This window comes from Oncorhynchus nerka, linkage group LG19 (assembly GCF_034236695.1).
Source record: "Oncorhynchus nerka isolate Pitt River linkage group LG19, Oner_Uvic_2.0, whole genome shotgun sequence".
NCBI classification, from domain to species: domain Eukaryota; kingdom Metazoa; phylum Chordata; class Actinopteri; order Salmoniformes; family Salmonidae; genus Oncorhynchus; species Oncorhynchus nerka.
Window position 1 is genome coordinate 27,900,825 of NC_088414.1, and position 21,211 is coordinate 27,922,035.

The 21,211-nt window shown below is 44.4% G+C and overlaps 1 protein-coding gene across 3 annotated transcripts; it reads left to right on the top strand.

The window, feature by feature from the left end:
• The first annotated feature begins 266 nt into the window (after positions 1 to 266).
• LOC115101291 (transmembrane protein 88-like) lies at positions 267 to 15,202 on the top strand. Of its 3 annotated transcripts, none has more exons than XM_029620658.2 (3): positions 267 to 1,476; positions 13,416 to 13,801; positions 14,113 to 15,202. In XM_029620658.2, exons 1-3 carry the CDS (start codon positions 1,392 to 1,394, stop codon positions 14,389 to 14,391), a joined length of 750 nt encoding a protein of 249 aa, XP_029476518.2. In that variant the 5' UTR covers positions 267 to 1,391; the 3' UTR covers positions 14,392 to 15,202. The 3 variants fall into 3 exon arrangements, with proteins under 3 accessions (XP_029476518.2, XP_064860900.1, XP_029476519.1); XM_065004828.1 differs by having other exon boundaries at positions 13,416 to 13,726; XM_029620659.2 differs by having other exon boundaries at positions 267 to 804.
• Positions 15,203 to 21,211: the final 6,009 nt, after the last annotated feature.

Consider the following 21,211-nt stretch of genomic DNA (forward strand, 5'->3'; position numbering starts at 1 on the left):
TTTTGGCAACTCTCACCTGTCTCCTTATCTATTCAGATAAACACTTTCTCCCCCTCTCTCCTCCCTTCCCTCCCTTCCCTCCCTACCCCCTCGCTCCCCCTTCCCTCCCCTCCCTAACCTCTCGCTCCCCCTTCCCTCCCATCCCTACCCCCTCTCTCCCCACTGAGTCCAAGGGTTATCAGTGTAAACCCTCCTGTTTCCCCGCCCTTTCCAAATACCATCACCAACGTCAAACACTCCCCAGCTGCCTCTCTGTACCCGCCAGCACCACAGCAGCCCACAGACACACACCCAGAAGAGAGGAGACAGATAGGAAACAGAGGAGAGACAGACAGGAGGCAGGGGGGAGACAGGGGGGAGACTCAGTGACTAACCAAACTGGAATGAAAGTGAGGAAACAGCACGGCAGGAAAGGAAGAGCCAGAGCCTAGCAGAAAAGCAATATTTGCCTTAACTGTGCAGAGCGTAGAATTTAACACAAAGCAAAGGGGCAAGAGAGTGACACCGACTGAGACCTTTGCAGACACAAAACATCTGCTGAATACCTGGAGTTTCAGAAACACCAGGATATATCAGAGAATGACGAAGGTCTAAACTCTCATCATCAGGGTATAAACCTCCACCTGGTCAATGTCATCAGTCTGACCTCAGGATCTGGATGTTCATGTGGTGGAGACCTACCTCGCATTCTCAGAGAAGGAAGACAGGTTAAAGAATAGAGTGTATTCACATCTTCTCTTACTGCTACTGTGAGAGTTGAGAGACAGTGAGACAAATCCTCAGAACTGCTCCACCAATCACACAGTGAGTAAACACATCTCATTGTAATCGTTATGGGTGTCCAGGGATGGCGGGACATGGAAACTCAAACTAAACATCCTAACAAAGATCATAGTCAACTTTTTTCCAGCTCATAGGGTTATTGCTTCTAGAGCATCTGAGGGATATGATATGTCTCTCTAATATGGTCATACATTGGACAGGAGGTTAGGAAGTGCAGCTCAGTTTCCACCTTATTTTGTGGGCAGTGTGCACATAGCCTGTCTTCTCTAGATGTCACAGTCTTCAGATACTGATTTTAGGATTCTACTATAAAGGAGGGGCTCATAAGAACTATTTTAGTGAGTGGTCTGGCAGAGAGCCTCAATCTCATGACGCGCGCTCCCGACAGAGTTTGCTCTCGTTCCAATGCTTTTCTTCAGACAATGCAATTCTCCGGTTGGAACCTTATTGATGATTTAAGTTAAAAACATCCTAAAGATTGATTGCATACATCATTTGACTTGTTTCTACGATCTGTAACGGAACTTTTTGACTTTTTGTCTGGAGGAAGTGCTCGCGCCTCATAAAGATGGATTACTGGTCTGAACACGCTAACAACAAGTGGCTAAATGATGGGCTTTATGGAACTTTGTGGAACAAATTTATTGTCAAACTGGGATTCCTGGGAGTGCCTTCTGATGAAGATCATCAAAGGTAAGTGAATATTTATAGTGTTTCCATAGTGTTTATAGTGTTTTTTCGAACTAATGTTGACTCCAAAATGGCGGAGATTTCTTTGGCTGAATTGGGTACTGAGTGCCCTGACACAGGGGTTGCATAGAGGATAAGTCTATCTTTAATTCTGTGAATAACACTTGCATCTTTTATCAATGTTTATTATGAGTATTTCTACAAAATCACCGGATGTTTTGGAATCAAAACATTACTGCACGTAACGCGTCAATGTAAACTGAGATTTTTGATAGAAATATGCACATTATCGAACAAAACATACATGTATTGTGTAACATGAAGTCCTATGAGTGTCATCTGATGAAGATCATCAAAGGTTAGTGATTCATTTTATCTATATTTCTGCTTTTTGTGACTCCTATCTTTGGCTGGAAAAATGGCTGTGTGTTTTTTTGACTTGGCTATGAGCTAACATAATCATATGTTGTGCTTTCGCTGTAAATCATTTTTGAAATCAGACACCATGGGTAGATTAACAAGATGTTTATCTTTCATTTGCTGTATTGGACTTGTTAATGTGTGAAAGTTACATGTTTCTAAAAAAATGTTGTCGTGGGGTTCTGCTAGCAGAACACCTTTCCTAGACAGGTTTTAACTGACTTGCCTAATTAAATTTAGAAATTAAAAAATACTTTATTGGAAGGTTTTTAACTTCTTGCGTCGAGCCATGCCGGATCCGGTAGCGTAATCATAGCCTCAAGCTCAATACCATAACGCAACGTTAACTATTCATGAAAATCGCAAATTAAATGAAATCAATATGCTAGCTCTCATGCTTAGCCTTTTGTTAACAACACTGTCATCTCAGATTTTCAAAAATATGCTTCTCTACCATAGCAAACTAGCATTTAGCATTTAGCGTTAGCATTTAGTGTTAGCATTAGCAGGCAACATTTTCACAAAAACCAGCAAAAACATTCAATAAATCATTTACCTTTGAAGAACTTCAGATGTTTTCAATGAGGAGACTCTCAGTTAGATAGCAAATGTCCAGTTTTTCCTGAAAGATTTTTTGTGCAGGAGAAATCGGTCCGTTTGGTACGTTTGGCTACCAAAAAAAATGAAAATTCAGTTATCCAAACGCCAAACTTTTTTCCAAATTAACTCCATAATATCGACTGAAACATGGCAAACGTTGTTTAGAACCAATCCTCAAGGTGTTTTTCACATATCTCTTCAATGATGTATCGTTCCTGGAAGTATCCTTCTCCTTCTGTATCGCAAGGTAAAATGAATGCCACTGGGAATTACGCACCAATTTAGACAAAGGCCACCGGACGGCCCCCTGGCAAATGTAGTCTCTTATGGCCAATCTTCCAATGATATGCCTACAAATACGCCACAATGCTGCAGACATCTTGGATGAACGGCAGAGCGCATAAGCTCGTTCACAGCATATTCACAGCCATATAAGGAGACGTTAGTAAACACAGCGTCAAAAATCCTGTTCATTTCCTGTTTGAAGTTTCATCTTGGTTTCGCCTGTAGCATTAGTTCTGGGGCACTCACAGATAATATCTTTGCAGTTTTGGAAACGTCAGCGTTTTGTCTTTCCAAGGCTGTCAATTCCATGCATAGTCGAGCATCTTTTCGTGACAAAATATTGCGCTTAAAACGGGCACGTCTTTTTATCCAATAATGACATAGCGCCCCCATAGGTTGAAGAGGTTAATAAACCCCCTTCTTTGCTTGGTACATATGAAGACTGAATGGAAAAGTAACTATTTCTGTAACGGCCGTTGGTGGAAGAAGGTGAGGACCAAGGTGCAGCGTGGTACGTGTTCATATTTCGTTTAATTAACTAAACACTAAATACAAAAGAACAAGAGAATAAATGAAAACCGAAACAGTCCCGTATGGTGCAAACACTGAAACGGAAAACAACTACCCACAAACACAGGTGGGAACAGACTACCTAAGTATGGTTCTAGACAGCTGCCTCTGATTGGGAACCATACCAGGCCAAACACAGAAATATAACGCACAGAACAAAACATAGAATGCCACCCCAACTCACGTAATCTGTGGTCAGGACGTGACAATTTCAATCCATGAACCCTTTTTCCCATGATGTTCTATGAGAGGTTATACATGCTGGTCAAACCTGCACATGCTACATTCATCTTAATAACAACAGTTATAGTATCAGATGTAATCTGAGGACATGTGACCATGACACATTGTGCCTGAGGTCCCACCCCACTGCTAAAGTCAACTGAACATTTATGAAAGTTTGGTGAAATAAATGAAATAACCCATTACAATGATCAGTTTTCAGTTAAAATCCAATCAACAAAAGGATGTTGACGTTTAAAATTAGCGGAAGAAGGTTTCTTAGATGGGGGTTTTGAAGAGAGGGGGGGGGTCTCATTGTTCTGCGTCTGTAGTCATCCAGGAGACTGGGGGTGGGGCCAAGGGAAGTCCATTTCCTCCCTACCAGAGTTGTGTAGTTATCTGTGTTTACTTTCTGCACCTCTCACCACTGTACTTTAGGAAACTTAGCTTCCCTCACTTTAATGCAATGACATTCAGAGGCTTTTTTTCAATCTATTATTGAAATAGGGGCATGCCAAACAGATTCCTGTGTGTAAAGGGGATCCATTATCAGGCTCCCCATCTATCTACTGTCGTGGCCAAAAGTTTTGAGAATGACACACAGTTTGCTGCTTCAGTATCTTTAGATATTTTTGTCAGATGTTACTATGGAATTCTGAAGTATAATTACAAGCATTTCATACGTGTCAAAGGCTTTTATTCACAATTACATGAAGTTGATGCAAAGAGTCAATATTTGCAGTGTTGACCCTTCGTTTTCAAGACCTCTGCAATCCGCCCTGACATGCTGTCAATTAACTTCTGGGCCACATCCTGACGGATGACAGCCCATTCTTTCATAATCAATGCTTGGAGTTTGTCAGAATATCACTTTGGCTTATGGCAAGGTGTTCCATCATGCTGGAAAAGGAATTGTTCGTCACCAAACTGTTCCTGGATGGTTGGGAGAAGTTGCTCTCGGAGGATGTGTTGGTAGCATTTTTTATTCATGACTGTGTTCTTAGGCAGAATTGTGAGTGAGCCCACTCCATTGGCTGAGAAGCAACCCCACACATGAATGGTCTCAGGATGCTTTACTGTTGGCATGACACAGGACTGATGGTAGAGCTCACCTTGTCTTCTCCGGAAAAGTTTTTTTCCGGATGCCCCAAACAATCGGAAAGGGGATTCATCAGAGAAAATGACTGCCCCAGTCCTCAGCAGTCCAATCCCTGTACCTTTTGCAGAATATCAGTCTGTCCCTGATGTTTTTCCTGGAGAGAAGTGGCTTCTTTGCTGCCCTTCTTGACACCAGGCCATCCTCCACAAGTCTTTGCCTCACTGTGCGTGCAGATGCACTCACACCTGCCTGCTGCCCTTCCTGAGCAAGCTCTATACTGGTGGTGCCCTGATCCCACAGCTGAATCAACTTTAGGAGACGGTCCTGGCGCTTGCTGAACTTTCTTGGGTGCCCTGAAGCCTTCTTCACAACAATTGAACAGCTCTCCTTGAAGTTCCTGATGATCCGATAAATGGTTGTGTCATGACGTTGGCCTGGGGGTAGGTTTATGACAGTCATAAATACCTCTTCCCCCCTTTTTCCTCTCTCAACCCTACTGATGTTACATTTGCAAAACCCTTGGTTAATATAGAGATTCTGGGAACATCAGAAGGTGGGGGGAAATTAACTATATTCTGGTAATCCGAACAATGAAACATATGCGGTGGTACTTATTGAATATGATGTCAGTTCGGTTGTCATCTGAGACATTCTCAGCAATGAAAAGATGACATAAACTCTACAGTGGAAAGTCTACACATCAGAGTTAACGGGTTCACGTGGAATTGTTGTTCAATTTAAATGTTTGCATTGGGTTTTCATAAAATAGGGCTCTGCTCAATCAGTGGCCCGCCCCTGTGAATGGACATGGGCTATAAAACTTTTCAAACACGCCCACCTCTCCCTTCCTATATAAGCCCTTGACAACAATGTAACCTCCTGTTCCGAGGACGTGAGGACGACGGTCCTATGTCAGAATGGTTCAGATAATAATTACAGAACGAAGCCAACATCAGCGTGAGCTTTGGTTGCGAATGGTATGAACTTTGAACTCTTATTCACTACAGAAGTGATACTTTTCTTTTGTGTAACAAGCTGTCATATCTGTTCCGCCCGCTAGGGACGTTTTCCTTTATGATGTAATTTGTAATCAAGTTATGATTAATTGTGTGTATGTGTAATTCTGTGTGATTAGTTAGGTATTTAGTAAATAAATAATTTAACCCAATTTTGTATTGCTGATTCAACTTGTTAGCCAGGGTTCATGCAGATAACTAAGAATTTGCAACTTTCAGATGAGACTGAATTAAGATGACGATTAATGTTGACTGCTATTGATGTAAAATATTACTAGGTTTATTCGGAAGATAACAGCTCTATAAATATTATTTTGTGGTGCCCGACTATCTAGTTAATTACATTTACATGATTAGTTCAATCAGGTAATATTAATTACACAGAAATTATTTTATAGAATAGCATGTCATATCACTTAATCCGGCATAGCCATAGACACGACAGTTGAATTAGGTGCAATCTTACTGGCAGCGATATCCTTGCCTGTGAAGCCCTTTTTGTGCAAAGCAAGGATGATAGTACGTGTTTCCTTGCAGGTATGGTTAACATAGGAAGAACAATGATTCCAAGCACCACCCTCCTTTTGAAGCTTCCAGTCTGTTAATCGAACTAAATCAGCATGACAGAGTGAATTCCAACCTTGTCCTTGTCAACACTCACACCTGTGTTAACGAGAGAATCACTGACATGATGTCTGCTGGTCCTTTTGTGATAGGGCTGAAATGCAGTGGAAATGTTTTTGGGGGATTCAATTCATTTGCATGGCAAAGAGGGACTTTGCAATTAATTGCAATTCATCTGATCAGTCTTCATAACATTCTGGAGTATATGCAAATTTCCATCATACAAATGTCATGTATTGTCATGTTATGTCTTGTTCCTGTTCTTTCTCTTCACTTCGTTTCCCCCTGCTGGTCGTATTAGGTTACCTTCTCTCCCTTTCCTTCCCCCAGCTGTTCCTCATCTCCTCTAACTACCTCGTTTACTCTCTCCCACCTGTTCCCTTTTTTCCCTCTGATTAGGTCTCTATTTCTCTCTCTGTTTCTGCTTCTGTCTTTGTCAGATTCTCGTTTGCTTCACCCTTGTCCCGTCCTGTCGTAATCTGCCTCTTCATCAGATGCTACGTGTGATCAGGTACCTCTGTCCTCTACAACCCGCGCCTACCCGGAGAGACCAGCAGTCTGTTGCCGCTAACCCTGCTATTCTCCTCTGCTGCTAGAAGGGGACTCTCCTGTAAAGATCAGAGGACTTTATGATTTATTTGTCGCCCTCTCTGCGGGTTGTCTATTTTGTCTACCGATACATCTGAAGAGGATTTATGTCTTCCCTGTGTTTGGACATTAAAAGACTCTGTTTCTGTTAAACCGCTTTTGGGTCCTCACTCACCTGCATAACAGAAGAATCTGACCAAGAATGGACCCAGCGACTTCGGATCCTCTCCACTCAGCCGTCGAGATCCAGGGAGCGATGCTAGGCAGACACGAGCAGGAATTGTCTGCTGCTCGACATGCCGTTGAGACCCTGGCCGCCCAAGTCTCCGACCTCTCGAAACATATTCACCATCTCCGCCTCGATCCACCGGCTACTTCCAGGGCTTCCGAGTCTCCGGAGCCCAGAATTAATAACCCGCCGTGTTACTCTGGGGAGCCCACTGAATGCCGCTCGTTCCTCACCCAGTGTGATATTGTGTTTTCTCTCCAGCCCAACACGTACTCCAGGGGCACAGCTCGTATCGCCTACGTCATATCTCTCCTTACTGGACGGGCTCGTGAGTGGGGCACGGCAATCTGGGAGGCGAGGGCTGAGTGTACTAACCAGTATCAGAACTTTAAGGAGGAGATGATACGGGTTTTTGATCGTTCTGTTTTTGGGGAAGAAGCTTCCAGGGCCCTGTCTTCCCTATGTCAAGGTAATCGATCCATAACGGATTACTCTATAGAGTTTCGCACTCTTGCTGCCTCCAGTGACTGGAACGAGCCGGCTTTGCTCGCTCGTTTTCTGGAGGGTCTCCACGCGGAGGTAAAGGATGAGATTCTCTCCCGGGAGGTTCCTTCCAGCGTGGATTCCTTGATTGAACTCGCTATTCGCATAGAACGACGGGTTGATCTTCGTCACCGAGCTCGTGGAAGGGAGCTCGCGTTATCCGTTGCCCCCTCTCCGCATCACTACCATCTTCCTCCACTGGCTCAGGTGCTGAGCCTATGCAGCTGGGGGTATTCGCATCTCGACTAAGGAGAGGGAACGGAGAATCACCAACCGCCTCTGTCTCTATTGCGGTTCCGCTGGTCATTTTGTCATTTCATGTCCAGTAAAAGCCAGAGCTCATCAGTAAGCGGAGGGCTACTGGTGAGCGCTACTACTCAGGTCTCTCCTTCAAGATCCTGTACTACCTTGTCGGTCCATCTACGCTGGACCGGTTCGGCAGCTTCCTGCAGTGCCTTGATAGACTCTGGGGCGGAGGGCTGTTTTATGGACGAAGCCTGGGCTCGGGAACATGACATTCCTCTCAGACAGTTAGGGGAGCCCACGGCCTTGTTCGCCTTGGATGGTAGTCCTCTCCCCAGGATTCAGCGTGAAACGCTACCTTTAACCCTCACTGTCTCTGGTAATCATAGCGAAACCATTTCTTTTTTAATTTTTCGTTCACCTTTTACACCTGTTGTTTTGGGCCATCCCTGGCTTGTTTGTCATTATCCTTCTATTAATTGGTCTAGTAATTCTATCCTCTCCTGGAACGTCTCTTGTCATGTGAAGTGTTTAATGTCTGCTATCCCTCCTGTTTCCTCTGTCTCTTCTTCACAGGAGGAGCCTGGTGATTTGACAGGGGTGCCGGAGGAATATCACGATCTGCGCACGGTGTTCAGTCGGTCCAGGGCCACCTCCCTTCCTCCGCACCGGTCGTATGATTGTAGTATTGATCTCCTTCCGGGAACCACTCCCCCCGGGGTAGACTATACTCTCTGTCGGCTCCCGAACGTAAGGCTCTCGAAGATTATTTGTCTGTAGCTCTCGACGCCGGTACCGTAGTCCCTTCTTCCTCTCCCGCCGGAGCGGGGTTTTTTTTTTTGTTAAGAAAAAGGACGGGACCCTGCGCCCCTGCGTGGATTATCGAGGGCTGAATGACATAACGGTCAAGAATCGTTATCCGCTTCCCCTTATGTCTTCAGCCTTCGAGATCCTGCAGGGAGCCAGGTTTTTCACTAAGTTGGACCTTCGTAACGCTTACCATCTCGTGCGCATCAGGGAGGGGGACGAGTGGAAAACGGCGTTTAACACTCCGTTAGGGCACTTTGAATACCGGGTTCTGCCGTTCGGCCTCGCTAACGCTCCAGCTGTCTTTCAGGCATTAGTGAATGATGTACTGAGAGACATGCTGAACATCTTTGTTTTCGTTTACCTTGACGATATCCTGATTATTTCACCGTCACTCCAGATTCATGTTCAGCACGTTCGACGTGTCCTCCAGCGCCTTTTAGAGAATTGTCTTTATGTGAAGGCTGAGAAGTGCTCTTTTCATGCTTCCTCCGTCACATTTCTCGGTTCTGTTATTTCCGCTGAAGGCATTAAGATGGATCCCGCTAAGGTCCAAGCTGTCAGCGATTGGCCCGTCCCTAAGTCACGTGTCGAGCTGCAGCGCTTTCTCGGCTTCGCGAATTTCTATCGTCGTTTCATCCGTAATTTCGGTCAGGTGGCAGCTCCTCTCACAGCCCTTACTTCTGTCAAGACGTGCTTTAAAGTGGTCCGTTTCTGCCCAGGGAGCTTTTGATCTCCTCAAGAAGCGTTTTACATCCGCACCTATCCTTCTTACACCTGACGTCTCTAGACAGTTCATTGTCGAGGTTGACGCGTCAGAGGTGGGCGTGGGAGCCATTCTTTCCCAGCGCTCCCATTCTGACGACAAGGTCCACCCTTGCGCGTATTTTTCTCATCGCCTGTCGCCGTCGGAACGTAACTATGATGTGGGAAACCGCGAACTGCTCGCCATCCGCTTAGCCCTAGGCGAATGGCGACAGTGGTTGGAGGGGGCGACCGTTCCTTTTGTCGTTTGGACTGACCATAGGAACCTTGAGTACATCAGTTCTGCCAAACGACTTAATGCGCGTCAGGCTCGTTGGGCGCTGTTTTTCGCTCGTTTCGAGTTCGTTATTTCTTATCGTCCGGGCTCTAAGAACACCAAGCCTGATGCTTTATCCCGTCTCTTCAGTTCTTCAGTAGCCTCCACCGACCCCGAGGGGATTTTCCCTGAGGGGCGTGTTGTCGGGTTGACTGTCTGGGGAATTGAGAGGCAGGTAAAGCAAGCACTCACTCACACTCCGTCGCCGCGCGCTTGTCCTAGGAACCTTCTTTTCGTTCCCGTTCCTACTCGTCTGGCCGTTCTTCAGTGGGCTCACTCTGCCAAGTTAGCCGGCCACCCCGGCGTTCGGGGTACGCTTGCTGCTATTCGCCAGCGTTTTTGGTGGCCCACTCAGGAGCAGGACACGCGTCGTTTCGTGGCTGCTTGTTCGGACTGCGCGCAGACTAAGTCCGGTAACTCCCCTCCTGCCGGCCGTCTCAGACCGCTTTCCATTCCCTCTCGACCTTGGTCTCACATCGCCTTAGACTTTATTACCGGACTGCCTTCGTCAGCGGGGAAGACTGTTATTCTAACGGTTGTCGATAGGTTCTCTAAGGCGGCTCATTTTATTCCCCTCGCTAAGCTTCCTTCTGCTAAGGAGACGGCACAAATCATCATTGAGAATGTTTTCAGAATTCATGGCCTTCCGTCAGACGCCGTTTCGGACAGGGGTCCGCAATTCACGTCTCAATTTTTGCCGTTTGATTGGGGCTTCCGTCAGTCTCTCTTCCGGTTTTCACCCCCAGTCTAACGATCAAGCAGAACGGGCCAATCAGACTATTGGTCGCATCTTACGCAGTCTTTCTTTTCGTAACCCTGCGTCTTGGGCAGAACAGCTCCCCTGGGCAGAATACGCTCACAACTCGCTTCCTTCGTCTGTGACCGGGCTATCTCCTTTTCAGAGTAGCCTCGGGTACCAGCCTCCTCTGTTCTCGTCCCAGCTCGCCGAGTCCAGCGTCCCCTCCGCTCAGGCTTTTGTCCAACGTTGTGAGCGCACCTGGAAGAGGGTCAGGTCTGCACTTTGCCGTTATAGGGCGCAGACTGTGAGAGCCGCTAATAAGCGTAGGACTAAGAGTCCTAGATATTGTCGCGGTCAGAGAGTATGGCTCTCCACTCAAAACCTTCCCCTTAAGACAGCTTCTCGCAAGTTGACCCCGCGGTTCATTGGTCCGTTCCGTATTTCTCAGGTCATTAATCCTGTCGCAGTGCGACTTCTTCTTCCGCGACATCTTCGTCGCGTCCACCCGGTCTTCCATGTCTCCTGTGTTAAGCCCTTTCTTCGCGCCCCCGTTCGTCTCCCCCCCCCCATCCTTGTCGAGGGCGCACCTATCTGCAGGGTCCGTAAGATTTTGGACATGCGTCCTCGGGGCCGTGGTCATCAGTACCTAGTGGATTGGGAGGGGTACGGTCCTGAGGAAAGGAGTTGGGTTCCATCTCAGGACGTGCTGGACCGTTCGCTGATCGATGATTTCCTCCGTTGCCGCCAGGTTTCCTCCTCGAGTGCGCCAGGAGGCGCTCGGTGAGTGGGGGGGTAATGTCATGTATTGTCATGTTATGTCTTGTTCCTGTTCTTTCTCTTCACTTCGTTTCCCCCTGCTGGTCGTATTAGGTTACCTTCTCTCCCTTTCCTTCCCCCAGCTGTTCCTCATCTCCTCTAACTACCTTGTTTACTCTCTCCCACCTGTTCCCTTTTTTCCCTCTGATTAGGTCTCTATTTCTCTCTCTGTTTCTGCTTCTGTCTTTGTCAGATTCTCGTTTGCTTCACCCTTGTCCCGTCCTGTCGTAATCTGCCTCTTCATCAGATGCTACGTGTGATCAGGTACCTCTGTCCTCTACAACCCGCGCCTACCCGGAGAGACCAGCATTCTGTTGCCGCTAACCCTGCTATTCTCCTCTGCTGCTAGAAGGGGACTCTCCTGTAAAGATCAGAGGACTTTATGATTTATTTGTCGCCCTCTCTGCGGGTTGTCTATTTTGTCTACCGATACATCTGAAGAGGATTTATGTCTTCCCTGTGTTTGGACATTAAAAGACTCTGTTTCTGTTAAACCGCTTTTGGGTCCTCACTCACCTGCATAACAACAAACTGAGGCAGCAGACTTTGTGAAAATGTATATTTGTGTCATTCTCAAAACTTTTGGCCACGACTGTACAGTGCCTTCAGAAAGTATTCATACCCTTTGACTTTTTCCACATTTTGATGTGTTACCGCCTGAATTTAAAATGGATTAAATTGAGATGTTGTGTCGCAGGCCTACACACAATACCCCATAATGTCAAAGTGGAATTGTGTTTTTAAACATTTTTACAAATTAATTAGAAATGTAAAGATGAAATGTCTTGAGAATAATAAGAATTCATCCCCTTTGTTATGGCAAGCCTAAATAAGTTCAGGAGTTAAAATGTGCTTAACAAGTCATATACAAAGTTGCATGGACTCTCTCTGTGTGCAATAATAGTGTTTAACATGATTTTGAATGACCTCATCTCTGTACCACACACATATAATTATCTGTAAGGTCCCTCAGTTGAACAGTGAATTTCAAACACAGATTCAACCACAAAGACCAGGGAGGTTTTCCAATGCCTCACAAAGAAGGGCTGCTATTGGTAGATGGGTTAAAAAAAAGCAAACATTGATTATCCGTTTGAGCATGATGAAGTTATTAATTCAACTTTGGATGGTGTATCAATAGACCCAGTCACTGCAAAGATACAGTTGTCCTTCCTAACTCAGTTTCCGGAGAGGAAGGAAACATCTCAGGGATTTCACCATGACGTCAATGTTGACTTAAAACAGTTACAGAGTTTAATGGCTGTGATAGGAAAAAACTGAGGATGGATCAACAACATTGTAGTTACTCCACAATACTAACCTAATTGACAGAGTGAAAAGAAGGAAGCCTGTACAGAAGAAAACATGCATCCGCTCTGCAATAAGGCATTAAAGTAAAACTGCAAAAAAATGTGGCAAAGAAAGGAACTTTATGCACTGAATACAAAGCGTTGTGTTGGATTTGCCCTAAACATAACACATCACTGAGCACCACTCTTCACATTTTCAAACATGGTGGTGGCTGCATCATGTTATAGGTATGCTCAAATTGTTTTAATAATAATGTGCAAATACTGTACAATACAGGTGTACAAAGCTCTTAGAGACTTACCCAGAAAGACTCTGTAATCGCAGCTGTAATCGCTGCCAAAGGTGATTCTCAGATGTATTGACTCAGGGGGTTGAATACTTATCTAATCAAGAAATATTCATGTTTTATTTCCATATATTTTTTTTATACAAATGTTAAAAATGTTCTTCCACTTTGACATTACAGAGTATTTTCTGTAGATCATTGACAAAAGATGACAATTAAATCCATTTGAATCCCACTTTGTAAAACAACAAAATGTGGAAAAAGTAAAGGGGTGTGAGTACTTTCTGAAGGCACTGTAACTGCAAGCACTATAAGGCTCCCTAACAGAAGAGCAGTAACAGGCCTGCGCTTTACCACTTGGCCCATAATTAACTGCACTACCACTAGTAATGATGATTATGAAATTGTATGACAGACACATAAATTACTGAATTAATAACACTAATCATTTTGTTTACCGAAGGCCTAGGGAGGATGAGTCTGCCGAGGAACCGGACCCTGGAGAACGGCATCACCCAGCTGCATCACATTAACAATGGGGAACCTCTGTCTTCACTGCAATTCCACCTCCAGAACACAGGCTCTGTGACCTCTGTGCCAGGGTCGCCCACGGGGGGGTCAGGGGTGGTGGTGCCACCCCCGTACTCAGTAGCGGGCAGCGTGGCGGGGGCTACGGACGCCTCTCTGGAGCTGAGAGGCTCTCTGGACTGCTGGGCGTGCTCAGTACTGGTGACGGCTCAGAACCTGATCATCGCGCTGGTCAACAGTACGCTGGTCAGTATCGTGTTCGGCACTATCATGACCCCAGCGCTGGTTATGGTTGTGTTTGGCTTCCTATGTCACTCTACGGTAAGACTGACATCCAGGAAGAAAGTCTGTGTGTGCCAGAAAGAGATAGAGGGGAGAGTCAGAGACAAACAGGGAGAGAAAGCATGAGTCCTGACCTGAGCATTGCTGTGTGACACATAATGAGTAGTTTTAAAGTGTGTGTGTGTGTGTGTGTGTGTGTGTGTGTGTGTGTGTGTGTGTGTGTGTGTGTGTGTGTGTGTGTGTGTGTGTGTGTGTGTGTGTGTGTGTGTGTGTGTGTGTGTGTGTGTGTGTGTGTGTGTGCATTAGATGGTTTCACACCATTAACCATTTCTCGTCCCTCTCGTCCCCAGGTGCAACCCAATGGCACGTCCCTGTACTGTTCAGACCTGCTGGATGATGGTGGCTGTGTGGCCCTGCTGGTGGTGGGCTTCATCCTGGTCACCCCCCTCCTGGTCCTGGCTCTGGCTGCCTACTGTCGCCTGGCCCGCCACCTCCAGCTGGGCCTCTGTTTCATCCCCTACAGCAGGGCCGTCTACAAGAACCTGCCTGCCTCGCGCCAACGTGGAGGAGGCTTCTGCGGCCAGCATGGGGCCTCAGAGGGGGAGGGCAAAGGCAGTGTGTGGGTGTGAGGGGAGGGATATGTTGACCCTAACCACTGATGCAGGGTCAGATAACATTTTCTTCCCTCTTAAGGTTAAGGTTAGGATTGGGGATCAAGTAATCTGATCCTAGATCTGTAGTTAGAGGCAACTTCTACCTTGAGCAGGGAGGGAAGAAATGTGAAAGAAAGGAAAAAACAGGGCATGAGGGTAGTAGGGAAAGTTGAGGTGTGGACTCGTGGAGATTATGTTTATGGACACAGTTATAATATGCCTATGAGTCTTGGGGTGGTGGTGGTGTGGAGGTGGATCTTACAATACACTGGTTTGTAGATTGCAGAGAGCAAAGGTGAAGCTGTAAAAACATAAGTATGCTACATGAAGTACTATCAAATACCACCTTAACTACACTGCAATTATTTGTTATTATGTTTGTTTTTTACGTTGAATTATCCTGTACTATTAATAAATTATGTTTGTTTAGAATAAAATATTTCCATTATATCAGAAAAGGTGTTTTGTCTTCTAGAAATAACTACAAGTGAATCAGTTTCTCTCTGGCATGAAATGACAACATCTCCCTCTAGTGGAGCACGAGATTCCAACTGCCATTACATCACCTCACAAACCTGTGGGTTACCAAGGCTACTATCTCTCTGATGCCATATGGCAGCTGTCAAATATTGACTCTTTAATCAAAGTTTTAATTACATATTAATTCCAAGCAAGAACATCATAGAAATATGTTATACAGAATGAAAACGCTTTTATAGCATAACTTCACTCAGTAACTGGAAGGGTTTGCTTGTATTCACTTGTCTGGCTTGAATAGAATGATGACATTTGTAGAAAATTTTACCATGTGGAGATACAATAAAATGTTTTACATAGTGTGGGTAAACACATCATCTTGACTGACTAACGTTGCATCCCTTGCCAATTGGATCACCATGTCCTTGTTTAACAGTTAAAAAGGGAATAGTGTTGGGGAGTAGTGAAATACATGTATTTACATTTTTAACTACATTTTGCAGTAGCTTGTTGTTGGTAGTAGAACTAACTAACTAAAATCTTGGTAGTGTTTTCAGCAGTGAATTACATTTTTGCCATGTAGTGGTGTAGCTAACTAGGACTACTGGAACTACACACTATACTTTTTTGCTCAAATAAAATTAAATATGGGTGAAGTATGCAAGAATTTCGTATATCAACAATTCAAATTATTGATATAAAAAATGCAAGTATTGATATAAAAAAAATACAATTATTGATATCAAATATTCTATGAATATATGTTAAATCGGCTTTCCATACCCCAACACTGTAAGAGAACACAGCAACAATTCACTGGAAATCTATTAACTTCCATGCCAAGTTGCCAACACACGCATACAGTAAATGCAGGGGCGGGGTCAGAGGGCAAGGGAGGCTTGTTTTGTGTTGTGGCCACACGCTGAAGGATTAGCTATTTAAAGACGCGGAGTCGACAGTGGAAAATTTCCATGCTCTTGCTGTATCAAAGGGAGAGTGACAGACGCGCTACAAGGCAGGTTGCTTATACACCATCATTTGTCAGGGGAATGAGCTCTGACTGCCTCGAGACATCAAACCGGAAGCAAATTATACAATTTCTAGGAGAATTCTAAAGAAACAAACTCACTACAAAACTCACTATAAATTCATACCGTTTTGATCTTTGATTTCCAGGTGAGTTATAACCACTTTTACTGTTCAATAGCGCCAATACGTCCTTGGCGTTTTCAATATTTAGTTTTCACATTTAGTATTGTGTTGTTATAACCTTTTGTATTGATTGGACTATGTGAGGTCGTTGATATGGAACCCACTTTGAAGGTAATAATATCCCGTTGGTCACTAAATCCGGGTACAAGGACCACGTAAAAACGGTTGGCTCGTTTGCCCTCTCCCCTCTGAGCTGTTGGCTGTGAATGCCCTCACCCGCTATATACTAACAGTGCCTTGCAAAAGTATTCATCTCCCTTGGCGTTTTTCCTATTTTGTTGCTTTACAACCTGCAATTTGAATGGATTTCATGTAATGGATTTCATGTTTGGGATTTTATGTAATTCATGTAATAAGATCTGGTGCAACAAATTACCTTCAGAAGTCACATAATTAGTTAAATAAAGTCCACTTATGTGCAATCTAAGTGTCATATGATCTGTCACATGATCTCAGTATACAGTGGGGCAAAAAAAGTATTTAGTCAGCCACCAATTGTGCAAGTTCTCCCACTTGAAAAGATGAGGCCTGTAATTTTCATCATAGGTACACTTCAACTATGAGAGACAAAATGAGAGAAAAAATCCAGAAAATCACATTGTAGGATTTTTAATAAATTTATTTTCAAATTATGGTGGAAAATAAGTATTTGGTCAATAACAAAATGTATCTCAATACTTTGTTATATACCCTTTGTTGGAAATGACAGAGGTCAACTGTTTTCTGTAAGTCTTCACAAGGTTTTCACACACTGTTGCTGGTATTTTGGCCCATTCCTCCATGCAGATCTCCTCTAGAGCAGTGATGTTTTGGGGCTGTTGCTGGGCAACACGGACTTTCAACTCCCTCCAAAGATTTTCTATAGGGTTGAGATCTGGAGACTGGCTAGGCCACTCCAGGACCTTGAAATGCTTCTTACGAAGCCACTCCTTCGTTGCCCGGGCGGGGTGTTTGGGATCATTGTCATGCTGAAAGACCCAGCCACGTTTAATCTTCAATGCCCTTGCTGATGGAAGGAGGTTTTCACTCAAAATCTCACGATACATGGCCCCATTCATTCTTTCCTTTACACGGATCAGTCGTCCTGGTCCCTTTGCAGAAAAACAGCCCCAAAGCATGATGTTTCCACCCCCATGCTTCACAGTAGGTATGGTGTTCTTTGGATGCAACTCAGCATTCTTTGTCCTCCAAACACGACGAGTTGAGTTTTTACCGGAAAGTTCTATTTTGGTTTCGTCTGACAATATGACATTCTCCCAATCTTCTTCTGGATCATCCAAATGCTCTCTAGCAAACTTCAGACGGGCCTGGAAATGTACTGGCTTAAGCAGGGGGACACGTCTGGCTATGCAGGATTTGAGTCCCTGGCGGCGTAGTGTGTTACTGATGGTAGGCTTTGTTACTTTGGTCCCAGCTCTCTGCAGGTCATTCACTAGGTCCCCCTGTGTGGTTCTGGGATTCTTGCTCACCGTTCTTGTGATCATTTGATCTTGCGTGGAGCCCCAGATCGAGGGAGATTATCAGTGGTCTTGAATGTCTTCCATTTCCTAATAATTGCTCCCACAGTTGATTTCTTCAAACCAAGCTGCTTACCTATTGCAGATTCAGTCTTCCCAGCCTGGTGCAGGTCTACAATTTTGTTTCTGGTGTCCTTTGACAGCTCTTTGGTCTTGGCCATAGTGGAGTTTGGAGTGTGACTTTTTGAGGTTGTGGACAGGTGTCTTTTATACTGATAAGTTCAAACAGGTGCCATTAATACAGGTAACGAGTGGAGAACAGAGGACCCTCTTAAAGAAGAAGTTACAGGTCTGTGAGAGCCAGAAATCTTGCTTGTTTGTAGGTGACCAAATACTTATTTTCCACCATAATTTGCAAATAAATTCATAAAAAATCCTACAATGGTATTTTCTGGATTTCTTTCCCTAATTTTGTCTGTCATAGTTGAAGGTTACCTATGATGACATTTACAGGCCTCTCTCATCTTTTTAAGTGGGAGAACTTGCACAATTGGTGGCTGACAAAATACTTTTTTGCCCCACTGTATATACACCTGTTCTGAAAGGCCCCAGAGTCTGCAACACCACTAAGCAAGGGGCAGCACCAAGCAAGCGGCACCATGAAGACCAAGGAGCTCTCCAACAGGTCAGGGACAAAGTTGTAGAGAAGTACAGATCAGGGTTGGGTAATAAAAAAAATATCAGAAACATTGAACATCCTACAGAGCACCATTAAATCCATTATTTAAAAAATGGAAAGAATGTGGCACCACAGCAAACCTGCCAATTGAGGGCCGCCCACAAAAACCCACAGACCAGGCAAGGAGGGCATTAATCAGAGGCAACAAAGAGACCAAAGACAACCCTGAAGGAGCTGCAAAGTTCCACAGCGAAGATTGGAGTATCTGTACATATGACCACTTTAAGCCGTACACTCCACAGAGCTGAGCTTTACGGAAGAGTGGCCAGTGCTTAAAGAAAGAAAATAAGCAAACATGTTTGGTGTCCTCCAAAAGGTATGTGGGAGACTCCCCAAACATATGGAAGAAGGTACTCTGGTCAGATGAAACAAAAATTGAGCTTTTTGGCCATTAAGGAAAACGCTATGTCTGGCGCAAACCTAACACCTCTCATCACCCCGAGAACAACATCCCCACAGTGAAGCACGGTGGTGGCAGCATCATGCTTTGGGATGTTTTTCATTGGCAGGGACTGGGAAACTGGTCAGAATTAAAGGAACGATGGATGGTGATAAATACAGGGAAATTCTTGAGGGAAACCTGTTTCAGTCTTCCAGAGATTTGAGACTGGGACGGAGGTTCACGTTCCAGCAGGACTATGACCCTAAGCATACTGCTAAAGCAACACTCGAGTGGTTTAAGGGGAAACATTTAAATGTTTTGGAATCGCCTAGTCAAAGCCCAGACTTCAATCCAATTGAAAATCTGTGGGATGACTTAAAGATTGCTGTGCACCAGTGGAACCCATCCAACTTGAATGAGCTGGAGCAGTTTTGCCTTGAAAAATGGGCAAAAATCCCAGTGGCTAGATGTGCCAAGCTTATAGAGACATACCCCAAGAGACTGGCAGCTGTAATTGCTGCAAAAGGTGGCTCAACAAAGTATTGACATTGGAGATGTGAATAGTTATGTACGCTCAAGTTTTCTGTTTTTTTTGTCTTATTTCATGCTTGTTTCACAATAAAAAATATTTTGCATCTTCAAAGTGTGTTGTGTAAATCAAATGATACAAACCTCTAAAAAATCTATTTGAATTCCTGGTTGTAAGGCAACAAAATAGGTCAAATGCCAAGGGGGGGTGAATACTTTCAGAAGCCACTGTATAACTGATTTGGTTTGGTTCTGTCCTCTATAGTGCTGTCCAGTTAGCTGTCCAGTTAGAACATGATGTTGAGACCCATCACTGTACTTTTGATAGTCACCACCACTCACAGACACAGCTGTTTCCTTTTGAAGATGTTTATATGATTCTGGTAATGTGAATTACTTGGAATCTTATTGTTGTGGTTCTATAAGAAAAAGATATACACACATGGAAACAGTATTATCTAAGGGTTATAACTATGCAATACACATATTAGTGACTTGGAAAGTATTCAGACCCCTTGACAATATCCTGTAATGACAAAGCGAAAACAGGTTTTTAGGCATTTTTGCAAATTGATCCCCCCCCAAAAAAACTGAAATACCTTACTTGCATAAGTATTCAGACCCTTTACTATGAGACTCGAAATTGAGCTCCGGTGCATCCTGTTTCCATTGATCATCCTTGAGATGTTTCTACAACTTGATTGGACATGATTTGGAAAGGCACACAAATGTCCGTAGAGCTCCAATACAGGATTGTGTCAAGGCACCGATCTGGGAAAGGGTACCGAACAATGTCTGCAGTATTGAAGGTCCCCAAGAACAAGTAATCATCTCTGCAGCACTCTGCCAATCAGGCCTTTATGGTAGAGTAACCAGATGGAAGCCACTCCTCTGTAAAATACACATGACACTAGGAGTTTGCCGAAAGGCACCTAAAGACTTTCAGACCATGAGAAACAAGATTCTCTGCTCTGATGAAACCATGATTGAACTCTTTGGCCTGAATGCCAAGTGTCACATCTGGAGGAAACCTGGCACCATCCCTACGGTGAAGCGTGGTGGCAGCATCATGCTGTGGGGATGTTTTTCAGCGGCAGGGACTGGGAGACTAGTCAGGATTGACGCAAAGATAAACAGAGCAAAGTACAGAGAGATCCTTGATGAAAACCTGCTCCATAGTGCTCAGGACCTCAGACTGAGACAAAGGTTCACCTTCCAACAGGACAACGACCCTAAGCACACAACCAAGACAATGCAGGAGTGGCTTCGGGACAAGTCTCTGAATGTCCTTGAGTGGCCCAGCCAGAGCCCGGACTTGAACCCGTTCTAACATCTCTGGAGAGACCTGAAAATAGCTGTGCAGCAACATTCCCCATCTAACCTGACAGAGCTTGAGAGGATCTGCAGAGAAGAATGGGATAAACTCCCCAAATACATGTGTGCCAAGCTTGTAGCGTCATACCCAAGAAGACACGAGGCTGTAATCGCTGCCAAAGGTGCTTCAACAAAGTTCTGAGTAAAGGGTCTCAATACTTATGTAAATGTGATATTTAATTTTTGTATTATTGTAAATTAGCAGGAATTTATTTTAAAATGTTTTTGCTTTGCCATTATGTGGTATTGTGTGTAGATTTATGAGAGAAAAAATCAATTGAATCCATTTTAGAATAAGGCTGTAACATAACAAAATGTGGAAAAAGTCAAGGGGTCTGAATACTTTCCGAAGGCTCTGTATGTACATGAGTAAATGGCAAATGGCATTATACATGTCTATAAAGGCCAATAAACACAGCATCAATATAAACATAAACTTAAACAGTCCCCTCTTGGAGAGAGAGAGAAACCAATTATTTGGATTGACAAAGGGTCAAAATTTATAGCACCCTCTCTCTCCAGCCTCGTATGCAAATCTGCAACCTTATCAGTTCTGCCCTGGCGCCACAGGGTCCTAAATTATTCTGCGCATGAGCAAGCTCCAAGAACTGTCTGAGATGACTCTAG

Excerpts from the sequence above, each read along its gene's own strand:
- LOC115101291 (XM_029620658.2), top strand. The coding sequence starts at position 1,392 with ATGATGGGCTTTATGGAACTTTGTGGAACAAATTTATTGTCAAACTGG. Across the intron at positions 1,477-13,415 it reads TCTGATGAAGATCATCAAAG|GCCTAGGGAGGATGAGTCTG; the intron begins GTAAGTGAATAT and ends TGTTTACCGAAG. Across the intron at positions 13,802-14,112 it reads GCTTCCTATGTCACTCTACG|GTGCAACCCAATGGCACGTC; the intron begins GTAAGACTGACA and ends TCTCGTCCCCAG.